The sequence below is a fragment of the Centroberyx gerrardi genome, chromosome 20 (assembly GCF_048128805.1).
Source record: "Centroberyx gerrardi isolate f3 chromosome 20, fCenGer3.hap1.cur.20231027, whole genome shotgun sequence".
Lineage (NCBI taxonomy): Eukaryota > Metazoa > Chordata > Actinopteri > Beryciformes > Berycidae > Centroberyx > Centroberyx gerrardi.
The window spans coordinates 6,294,909-6,307,223 of NC_136016.1; the positions used below are offsets into that span (position 1 = coordinate 6,294,909).

General features: G+C 44.6%; 1 protein-coding gene across 1 annotated transcript in view; it reads right to left on the minus strand.

Moving 5' to 3' along the window:
• The window catches only part of cacna1g (calcium channel, voltage-dependent, T type, alpha 1G subunit), a 196,913-nt gene that overhangs the window by 15,201 nt on the left and 169,397 nt on the right, over positions 1-12,315 (minus strand). Inside the window, exons 28-31 of the mRNA XM_071907895.2 lie at positions 7,082-7,233; positions 5,051-5,160; positions 2,333-2,466; positions 97-167 (exon numbers count right to left, since the gene is read on the minus strand). Coding sequence (XP_071763996.2) covers positions 97-167; positions 2,333-2,466; positions 5,051-5,160; positions 7,082-7,233 — 467 coding nt within the window. The remainder of the gene's footprint in view (positions 1-96; positions 168-2,332; positions 2,467-5,050; positions 5,161-7,081; positions 7,234-12,315) is intronic.

Sequence of the window (12,315 nt, forward strand, 5' to 3'; positions counted from 1 at the left end):
ATATATTAGGATAGGAGAGATCCAAAGACAAAGATATAGATGAGGAAGGAAGGGAAAAGTAATGGCTGTAGTGGTTGTTTTTTAGTGATTGCGTACCTGAGGCAGGGCTTGCATAACGGTGTCCAGCAAAGCTCGCATCCCCACTGCCATCTTCAAGAGCTTCAGTACTGCGGGAATACATACACACATACACAAAATGAGAAAGTGCTCCAAGAATATTAACATTTTTCAATCTTACATAACAGAACAGGGACTTGCGCCGTCACGCCTTCTTTGAAATTGAAAGGACACTGATCTACCAGAGAGCTATAACATTTCCCTAGCCTACTGTCTAATCTTGCTGGGTTACTGTAGTCACAGACAGGAATTTCTTTGCATGGAACAACAGTAAGCTTTCAGACAGCCTGATTGAGGTCGCATACTCCAGATTGGGGTCGCGGTTTGATGAGGTCACCGGCATGGCGACTTTAATTACAAAGGCCGATGGACAACGCGCGATAATGCAGAGAGGAGTAAGGATGCACACAGAGAGGTGGGGAAACACATCAGAGAGGTAAACAACAATCTGCCTGAACATGCATCCTGGGTGATCGGACTGTAATTGGAGTAAAAACACATTAAATCCAGATGTGATTGACACAGTGAAGAACCAATCACCCAAACCACCAGAGAAGCATTTGGCCACATTAACAACCAAGTGTAAATACACCATCATTGCCAATCCGCATATAAGAAGAAATTCACTTTTGCACATAGATCCAAATAGGAATTGCATGCTAGCAGGCATCTGGTAGCTTGGATAAAAACATACTTGTCAAAAAATGGATCATTAAGATACTTGTGAATGGGGAACAAGTGAGATGAGGCGTTGGCTGACAATTTTAAAGGATGGAAATATTACAAAGGAGGTGACATGAGGCAATGTGCATTTTGGCGAGGAAAGGAGAAATCCGATTACAGTGTGTACATTGGAGCTGCGTTTTGATGTCAGATGTAAATGTAATCCAGCTAAATCGCATGTAGACACAATCTGGATATGAGACACATGTTAATGCCAGATGGAAAGAGGAGCTGATTATTGCAGCTTGGAGAGTCACATCTAAACCACATTTTTGTCAGAAATTTAAAATTTGTTTCTGTATTTTTGTCAACAGACTGTAAAATGGTAAGAATTGTGAATATGTCCAATGCTAACAGGCATAAAGAGGAGAATGAGCTAGTAACGGCAACCGGTTAGGTGTAACCTGCAAGTACCTGGATGGGTGGGATGTATCTATGCACACACACACATACACACACACACACACACACACACACATACATGAGAGCAGGTGTGTGGGCCTGGTCTTGTGTGACAGTAATCAATAAGGACTCCCCTGCTAGTTCTTTCATTAGACATTCAGTAATCACACGAATCAGATGAGCTTCCCTCCTGCCTCTCTTATCTCTTATCTCCTCTTTCTTCCAGCCTCTCCTCTCCTCCTCCTCCTCTCCCTCTCTTTTATTACCTGGACAGTAACCAGCACAAAGCTTTCTCCTTCCTCTTCCCTAACCCCGCCCAATCCATCCCCTCTTTTTAACTCAACCTTCCCAATTCGATACCCCATCGATGCTCTCCTCCACTTCTTCCCCTCCCTCATCTCTTTACTGTCTCTCCAGATACACCACATACTGTATTTTCTCACATACCTTCCCTCCCTCTATTTATCTCCCCCTCATTCGCTTCATCTCATCTTTCTTTTCACTCTAACATCAATTCCTCCCCTCTCCTACTTCTTTCCATCTTCTTATAATCTATTTTCAGGTCAGAAGATATTCATCACTCCCTTCCCTTTCATTTCTCCTCCTGCTGTTCCTCTCCCTCTTCCCTCTCTCATATTTTTCTTTCTCCATCATGCATTACGTATTCCCTCCATACCTGCTCTCTGTTCCTTGCCGCTTAATTCACTCGCTTTCATAATGTGTCTTGGCTCTCGTCCACCGTCCGCTACCTTTCCTCACCTCTCTCCCCTCTCCCCCCTCCCTTCTCTCCCTCTCTCTATCACTTTCTCTAGGTCTCTCTCTCTCTCTCTCTCTCTCCTCTCTCCATGCTGTGTTTGTCAGCTGACTGTGTTTCTCGGTACCATCTGGTCGGCTCACACCCCGCCCGAACCCTGCTGAGACCCGCCATGCAAAAATGACAAAGAGGGGAGTCCCAGGGACGCCGCTGTTTTACAAGGCATCTTAAAACTACAGCGCCGTGAATAAGACCGGAGAGTGTGTGTGCATGTCTGTGTGGGTGTGTGAGTGTGTTAGGGAGGGGTGGGTTGGATGGTGAGGGGGGGTTGCGTACCTCGTGCTATCCTCAGCACTCTCATGATGCGGATGATAGTGGGGTTGATGGGCAGCGAAGCGTTGACCTCAATCTCCTCTAGAGTGATGCCCATGATGGACAGCAGCACGATGGCCAAGTCCAGCTGGTTCCACCTACACACACACACACACACACACACACACACACACACATGCAGACTCATCAGTCCCTAGCACTGACTTGTTTTGCTAATAGCACTTCTCCACACTGTCCCAACACTGCAAAAACACATAAACACAGTCTTCAAGTTATTGTTAAACAAATACACCAACTTTTTGGTAGATTTGCCCATTACATCAAAATCATCCATGTTCCCCTGTTGGATCATTCACTTGTGCTCCATGCTAACACTTTAGCATAAACTATGTTAAGGTAGCTGTATAGTATAGTGTAGCTGTATAGTAGCTAGCTGACAAGCATTATCCAAAGTAAGAAGACTGACCTTTTAGTAATATGTTATAAGTGGATTTTGTTATATGGCCTAGATTGAAATGAAATATAATTAACTCAATATAGCCAGGATCATTTTTGATGTAGCCATGTTTATTTTTGGAACTATTTCAGTTGAGCAATTATCCACTGCACTGTGATTTTTAGCTGCACACAGTCTCCCATCACCCACCACTTTTACTTCCCATGGAAACACAAAAAAGAAAGTAGTCCCTGGTAGTTCAAAACAATGTTATTTCGTATCATATTTTTGTGTAAATTTTACCAGTCTACTACATGAAACTGCTAGACTTGACTTTGTATCGTTTAAGATTACTCACCATTTAGCTTTAGAGCTGATCTGATTTTCTCACTTTTGATCATGCTAGTAGCCTACTATCACTCAACATAGTGTATGATAAGTGTTAGCGTGAAAACTTGGAGCAAATAATCTACCGGGGACACATGGATGATTTTGGTGTCTGTGTTCTCATCACTTACAGTAACAGTAAGTTGACCAACTGGGCAATCTCACAAAAACTGGGTATACTCTTTTTACTTGGTGCCTTAGTTGCCTTAGTAATAGTTTAGATGTATTTAGTAAAGTTAATGATTTTTTTGACTATGATGCTTGATGCTTGATGTTTAATAATATATTTCAGTTAATATCAGAATTTTACTTTGTTGCATGTCCTATTAACAATGTAATAGTGTCCTGTTCAGTTCAATAATCTGTGAAGAACTCTTTAAAACATTAAACAGAACCATACAAGTTATAATATTTCATTCACAGGTGACTGAAAACTATGCAATGACTAAATTAACCTTTGAATACACTTTTGGAAACTCTTAATGGTCCAGCGATTGCAGAATTAAGCCAAAACTCTGTCACACATAGTGAACTAATCACATAAACTTAACTCTAAATTGCACATTACAGTTCTACAGTTTATTCCTGTTTGAGACTGAGTAAAGTCTACTCCATTAAAGTAAAAACATTTTAATTTAGAGGAAGACAATTTTCTGGATGACAGTGCATGGGACTGTGCAGATCCTTTCAGATAGGCCCAGTGTTATGAGGCAGATCAAGAATAGCAGTCATGAGGCCCTGGGCGCCATTTAATTTTAGGGTGTATCATAAAGAAAGACAGTACAGTCGGCCCAGAAATCAGCACAACACACTCCAGATAACACTGGTTGAGATCAAAGTGTTGATACCAAACCTGTTTTTCCAATCCCTGAGCAATTAATATGGACCGAACGAAATGTTTGGAACAAGACTAGTGTATAAAAAGTCAGTGAAGATAATGGTTGTAAAGTTCTGAGTGTGGGCTTAGTTGAGTGGGTGGTCTTTGTCCCCTTGTCTCACTAATCAGGTTTGTCAATTTCCCATGTTTCTAGTTCATAGGCAGGTCTCCGTCTCTCTCTCTCTCTCTCTGCTTCTCTCTCTCTCTCTCCTCTCTGTGGGCTGACCCCACAGCAGAGTTTATTCCTCACGTCCACATCTAAACATTCAAAGTGCATGAATCAACACAAGAGCAAATCAACTTAAAATCCAATGAGATTGTCAGATTGATCCTGGGGGTCTTGGCCAGCTTAAAGTGTGTGTGTACAGCATGTAGGTGTATGTGTGTGTGTATGTGTGTGTGTGTGTGTGCGTGTGTGTGTGCGCACATGTGTGTTACGGTAATATGAGACTCTGAACCACCGCCAAAAAGGATAATAGTCCAGTCTGGCAAACAGAATGGACATCATGGGCCCCTCGGTGGCCAGATCTGGTCCAAAATCTCACCGCCTCCACTGCGGTGTGTGTGTGTGTGTGTGTGTGTGTGTGTCTATGCATATGTAATGTGCGGTTGTGTATGTTTGTGTTCTCGCGTGAATGAGCGAATGTACGTGCATGTTTGTGTGGTTTTTCGGTGGGAAGCCAGGGATTTTAAAGCTATGATATCATCACAGGGAGTGTGTTTTATGGGCGTTTAACGAGGCCGTTTGTATTCGCACAAGCCTCACTGAGAGCCGACCGCTACAGCACCTTACCAAAGCACACTTAAGCTCTCCGAAAACCGCCTCAGATTTTCCACATGACTCAGAGGTTGAAGAACGGTGCCCGCGACCGCCAATCTATGAGAATATCACGTCCGCTAAAATGTCAGAACCCTAAACCGGGAGGTAAATGTTGATTCTGGATTGGCGGTTTCCCAAATTCACGTTTGGGAGAGCTCATGACGTCACTTTGGGGCGCACAGGAGTTGCTTAAACACCGACCTGTCCTTGAAGAAGCGCCGGAACCCGAAGGCCACCAGCTTGAAGACCGACTCCAGGACAAAGATGAGGGTGAAGATGTAGTTGCAGATCTTCAGTGCCTCATCCAACTCCTGGTGAAACAATAAGATATGAAAGATTAATACATTGCAAAAAAAAACCATCTTAACAAGTCAGTTAATCTAGTGAGGGTTAATGGGGTGAGGTCATTTCACTTGTTTTCCAATGCAGATCAGCCCGTTTCAAGAACTCTGCTGAAACTGCATTGGAAACAAGTGAAACAATCTCGCCCATCAGCAGATTCTTTTCACTTGTTTAATGGAAAACACAAACTTAAGACTCAAGAAGACTAAATTACTTGATGGTCTTTGCACAAAATGCCAAAGACCCCATATTGTAAACTTTGTCCACTTCCCCAGAACTAGCCATTTCCATTAATAGATCATTCACATTCCCCCAACTTCCCTCCCTCATTCTCATTGAAAAGGCCATTAAAATCAAAGTGTCCCTTTTTGCCTGTGGGAAATTTCGCAGCGCCCATCTGCATGTAAAAACTGACCTTTAGTCGCGGGACATGTGGGCAGAGAACTGGTGGAGTCAGGAGGGATTTCACTAAATCCTCTCTGGTGGCCACCCATCCACAGCTAACTCCATTTTCTACTTTCACTCCACCCTACCCCACTACCCTGTATATACCCCACTACCCTTTATTCTACCCCACTACCCTTTATTCTACCCCACTACCCTCTATTCTACTCCAATACCCTGTATATACCCCACTACCCTTTATTCTACCCCACTACCCTCTATTCTACTCCAATACCCTGTATATACCCCACTACCCTTTATTCTACCCCACTACCCTCTATTCTACTCCAATACCCTGTATATACCCCACTACCCTTTATTCTACCCCACTACCCTCTATTCTACTCCACTACCCTCTATTCTACTCCAATACCCTGTATATACCCCACTACCCTCTATCCTACCCCACTACCCTCTATTCTACCCCTCTCCTGTCTATCATACCTCACTACCCTTTATCCTACCACACTACCTCTCACCTAGCCCACTACCCCTCTCTGTATCCCTCCCAGTTTCTCTAGGTCTCTCCCTCTTTCACCCTGCGTTTTAGCTTTTCAACTTTGGTGCCACATATAATCTCTCCCTCTTTTATTCCCCCCTTGTTGGCTGCTGACCAAGCTGGTCGCCAACAGTATGATAAACTGATACAGTGAAACATTTCTAAAATGAATGGATCACAAATCCCAGCTGGCACAGCTACCTGGTTGTGCTGATTAACAAATGGGCTATAAATCACAAGTATCCGCACCAGACCTTGGTCAAACAGTATTGATAAATAATTTGTTTTAACCTGCTGGAAGTAGAAGATGGTTGAGGTTTGTTACGTAGGACAGTACCAGGGACTAAGGTTTATACTCTTTGAAAGTCAATTTAGTATACTTTTCTCACTTTTATAGAGTGTGTAATGATCTTTTATTGTTTGACCTCCATGTAGGTTAAAGTAGATTCCATTAATTTGGATTTTTAAAGGCCAATGTCGATACTGATATTTTTCAGATTGAAGCTTTTATTTTGCACCAATATTCAACATCCTTAAATTTGACAGTTTTCATGCCACTTAATTCAAAAATATTTACAAGGAGTCAGTGTTTCCCCCTGAATTTTACTGAAACAGCAGCAACACTTAGACCACGGGACACTAAAATTGATGATAATAATAATGAAACATATTCCTGCTGACTTGTGTGGAATCTGATCAAATTGTAGCATTAGAATCAGTTCAGGTTAAGGGCTTCCCATAGACAACCAGTGTAGTATTGGTCAATTCTACCATAAATATGTAATATGTAATTAAACAAACTGCATCATATCCATCATATCAGAGGTGGACGACACTGACTGGACCGGATCAGAGTTTTATCAAAAATCAATATCGGCAAACTGATATATCAATCAAACTATTTTTTGGAACCGGCACATAGGCCACCCCCACCCCCCATGTCTGACCTTGGGCTGCTGGTAGTGCTCCATGGCCATGGTGATGACATTGAGCCCTATGACGATGGTGATGAACAGGTCCAGGTAGTGGCTGGTGCACATCTTGTGGATGAGCAGGCGGGTGGGGGAGTAATCGGAGTAGTAGGGCTTACTCTGAGCTTCTGTTGGAAGTGGGATTTGGTGGGGGGGTGGGGGTGAGGGTCGGGAGGGTAAGGGGGGGAGGAGGAGGAGGAGGAGGAAGGGGGGGGTGGCGGTTGACAAGTGAGATAGGACGTAGTGTACTGGGACGCTACACAGTAGACTGGCTGTGTCGAGGTGGCGGAGCAACCACGGCTGCTGCATACGGTATCCCTCAAAGGAAAAAGCGTTAGGGACATTACCTTCACACACACACACACACACACACACACACACGCACGCATACATATTCACTCACAATGGCTAACTCACAATAAGCATAGGGGGAGGAAAGGATACAGAGAGGCAGTAAGAGCAGGGAGAGATAGAGAGAGACTTTCATAGACATAGGATGAGAGGGATGACAGAAGAGGAGAGCAGATGACAGATAATGGAGAGAGAAAGATAAAGAGAAAGAGAGAGAAAAAAAAAAAAAAGAGAGAGAGAGAGAGAGAGAGAGAGAGAGAGAACTCCAGCCAAGCTCCCCCGTGGCCTCCAGTCATGACTAATCAAATCAGATCTCCTCTCCTCTGATCAACAATTATTTAAATTAAGTTTCCCCTGAGAGAGCGTGATGGGGAGATAAACAGCATTGCTCACTCTGTGTGCGTGTGTGTGTGTGTGTGTGTGTGTGTGTGTGTGTGTGTGTGTGTGTGTGTGTGTGTGTATGAGGGACTCCATAGAGGAGGCTCCTGTCATGATATTTAGGACTGGAGAGCTGGTGGAGTCTGGGCTATTTTTGGGTTTCCTCTCTCCTCCCTCCTCTGATCCCTCTCTCTCTTTCCATCATATCTCTTACTCTCATGGTGTATCTCGACCTCTCCTTATCTCTCTCTCTCTCTCTTCCCCCCTCTTTCCAAAGAACCAAACACAGAAGAAAAGTTTTCCGCACTCATCCATCACTTTCTTCCACACCTCTTTTACTCTTCCCTCCATCCGCAGAGGATGGATGGATGGACCGAGAGTTGGGATGGGAGAGAGAGAGGAAGCTCACTCCATCTATCACCTTATCGCTCCCATCAGCGAAGGAGAGGGTCTAGGTCACAGGAGGGAGGGAACGTCACACACACACATGCACACACACACGCACACACAGTGAAACTCCTTTGGGTGTTGTGAGCTCTCCCTCTCTGCCCAATTAGCCCAGGTGTGCTGCTGCTGCAGCTGTGTTGAGCTTTGACGAATCCCAAGAGAGAGAGTGTGTGTGTGTGTGTGTGTGTGCACGACTCATGGTGTCTGTCTAGTGGTTTCCCTGTAGTACCAGAGAAACTCCTCTCACAGATCAGGGAATAACATAGGAGAGCCGAGTAAGCAGAGTCAGTTAATAGCGCAAATTTATCTCTCCATCTCTGCCGTTGAATATATCTTCATCTTTTGGGACTCGAACTTCTCTCTTGAGATAAACCTAATCAGGCGTACATTTACTCTGAACTGAGAAGAGCATGTAGTATTCTCACGGGATCCAGGTTTGTTTACTTTCAGCCAATGTGCAGCCAGTCTGCGCATCTAAAATAGCATTTCACCTTGGTAGAACAACACATCTCGAAAAAGTTTGGATTTGGTTGAAATTTGGTGGACAGACAGCCATTGGCCTAAGGATCAGTTGATTAGATTTTGGTGGTGATCTGGGTCTGGGATTTCCGCCATTAGACGATTAGGACTATTATGCTGTGTTCAAGTGCTGGTGGGAAAGTCCGACGTCCGGGACTTCCAAGTCAGCTGCTAAACAGCATTCATGTGTTATTTTGTCAGAAAATCAAACCGAGAAGAGAAACGAAAAACAAACAAACTGTTACAGAGGCTGCGGCTTTGCGAGTTGGAGAACGGTTGAGCGCTGGCAGAGGTTTGCACTCTAGCAAGTGCCTTTCTAGTTAATTATTTTATACTGTGTTCAGGGTCATCCTTGCTGAGAGGTAATTTTTTGCCTGCTGGTAATTATCGATATTGACAGCAGGGGAGGAGAGCCTGAATGCCGGTGGTGCCAGCTGAACCGCGGGGCAGCTAGTGTCGGAGTTTGACTGCTCCTGGACTCCTATGGAGGCGTGCGTGCCATAAAGTGAGAATACTGTGTGGAACATCACCTCAAATCCAAATCCACTGATCTTGCTTTTCAGCACCTCGGGTCACATAATTGTCTCTAAAGCACGCAACCACAGTTCCTCATGTTGTCATCTGCTATTTATAAATGAGGCTATACTTTTGGAGGCCGTTCCCCATTTCACCGTATGGCCCACCTAGTAGACAGTGATAAAGCGGGTTTAGAGCGACTCGGGTGAGACTGGCCTCATGTCATCGAATCGGGGCAGTTAGGTGTAGCTCTAGTGGGATGCGACTCTGCTCCAGATGCAACAGCCTGGTCCATTCACTAGGAGCTCCATACAAGATCCTCTATCATCTTAGGATGAGGGGACATTACTTTTTTTGGGTATAATTTGCTCTGTGCATGGGCTCTGTTCTACTTACTGTCTGCAGGTGCATGGGCAGCTAAACACAGACAGACAGACAGACACACACACACTCAATACCAATCCCATCATCTCGCCTCCTCCTCTATCATTCCTTTAAATCAATTGTTTTTTTTCCACTTTCTTTCTCTCCTCCTAGTATGGTATATGTACCTCTTTCTCCTATACGTATTGTAAAATACATTAAAATGCAGAGCCAATAATGACTAATGGTGTGGCATAATTCATAGGTAATAAACCCCACAGTGGGAACTGGGCTCGATGAAAGTATTTACCAGCTGCAGCTCTGCTGCAGTCCAGCATTTTGTTTTTACGGTTCTGAACAGGCTGGACAAATGAAAGGGATTGTGTTCTACACTCAGCGTTTAATGTGGGATGACCGAATCGAGGATGAGATGGTTCACTTTCTCCTTACAAATTAATGGAGAGAGTAATTTAAGGAGGCTGGTATAAAAGGACGGGGCAAGAGAGGGCAAGACTGGAACAAAAGATAGGGGGATAAGAGAGAAAGAGAGAGAGAAACTTCTTGGCTGAAGCACAACTAGTCGCCACAGGGGAGAGAGAGGAATGAAGAGAGGGAAGGAGAGGTGAAAGTTTAGGAAGCCAAATTGCAGTTCCCCGGCTCCCTCGCCTCCCCACTTCCACCGGCTCTTTTCTTCTCCGTGGAGAAATGAGCAAGGCTCCTAGATGAGGGATGGAGTTCGCCCTGCTCCCGGGGCCAGAGATGCCCACTGCAATGCCGGGCCTTTGATTCAAGCTACTGTCTAAATTGGAGTCTTCTTTTGAGGGGAGCGTGAGTAAGGGAGCAACGAATAGAAAAAGCGGGAACTGGTGTTGAAGATTGCGGAAGAATTCATTCCTTTCCTTTCCTTTCTGCGTCCATTTCTTCCCTCCTTCAGTGATCTGATAGGTGTAGCTTCCTCTCTCATCTTTGACATCATGTTTGAGGTGAGAGGGCAGAGAGGCCGAGACCTCCGAACCTCCCCATGCAGGTCACGATGCCTCCTTTCCGCATCTCCATCCTCATGCATGCATTTCATTCTTTCACTTTCATCCTGTGTGCATGTAACAAACGACCCAGGACAGCCATCCTGTGTGGTAATTGGGGGTCTTAGATCTCATCTTCTCTAAAGTATTGCACTGCATACACTTTTATAAGAGATCATTAGTATTTTCTTGCAACTGTATAATAGAGGTTCATTGTTTTTTTCAGGCTGGGACCCAAATGGAATAATTAAGTCTTGCTATTTTCGGGTGACCCAACAGAAACAGGCTGGGCTGTCCATTTTGGGACTCGACAAAGAAACTTAGTATCTTGTTGTGTTTCTCATTTGTTTGTAGAATGACCTACATTAACTCTAAGGAGATCTAAAACCCCTTATGAAAATTCGATCCCCCAGACACGAGGAAGGAAATAGAAAACACTGTTAGTGAAAAAACAGAAGAGGCGAAAGATTCCCTGTCCAAAAACAACGCCTAGCGCCCCTGTGAGACTCCTCCTGGAGTCTCCCAGCGCACTCACCTTCCTCTCCTCGGATACCTACAATCGTTGGGTTGTTAAGGGTCTGAGGACAGGGGCCTAGGAGTTGCTTTTGGACCCGGCCACGCTCAAAAATATAATCCATACATTTCCGAGGCGGTCTTGGTTGGGAAATACAGACACAGTAAGGGTCCTTGGTGTGTGGGACCGGTGAATCAAAAAACACCACAGCACAGCACGATGGGTGTTCCGTGACCGTGTGAGTGAGCTCGGGTCGGGTTGGACTGGATATGTACAGTATGGGTCTGGAACACGGTGGACCTGCGGTTGTACAGCATGTGGTGGTAAAGTGAGAGTGTCTACAGTACGTCGTGAAGTGGAAGTGGAAGGGGGCGTCGTGACAGCTACTCCAATGAAACGGAGGCCTGACCATGAAGCTCGAAAACAACAACGAGACACTATTATGAGCTGGATTCGTCGGCGTACTGCTGGATCTCTTCTGGATGCGGTAGTTACACCAGGCATGACGGGCATATTTGGGGTAAGGAGTGTGGATTTGATATGGCTGAAGGTAATGGCTGAGGTGCACGGATGTTGGACTAAGGGAGAGAGACAGAGTTTGGATCCTGGATGACAAAAAAGAATGGCTGTGAAAGGAAGAGCAGGGCAGGGGCGGTAAAAGCAGCCATACGGCACTTTGTAGATAAGGACCAGGATGGAAATGAGGAAAACGTTAGTGAGAAATGTCCACATTTTCGCATATCAAATGTTTTGGTTGGTTGCGGCGGCTGCTTTTATGCCCCTGTCCTTCATGGTAAATGGCTTAGTAGTAAACCTTGAGACTCAATGTCTGCTGGGCAAAATCAAGCACCGCAATGTGAAAGTTGAGGCATCGAATTTGGTATTGGCAAAACCAGCAAACATTGAGTCAAAAAAACAACCATCAAAATAAACAGTCAAAACAATCAAAAAAGATTTAACTGGATTTCCCGAATGCTCTGCTGCCCTGCTTTGATATAAAAGAGAGAGAGAGACAAAAAAAAGGAAAGAGATCAAAAAGAGAAATTAATCTGAATTGGAGCACGGGGGGGGAAATACAGAGAGGAGCAGCAGAGCAAATT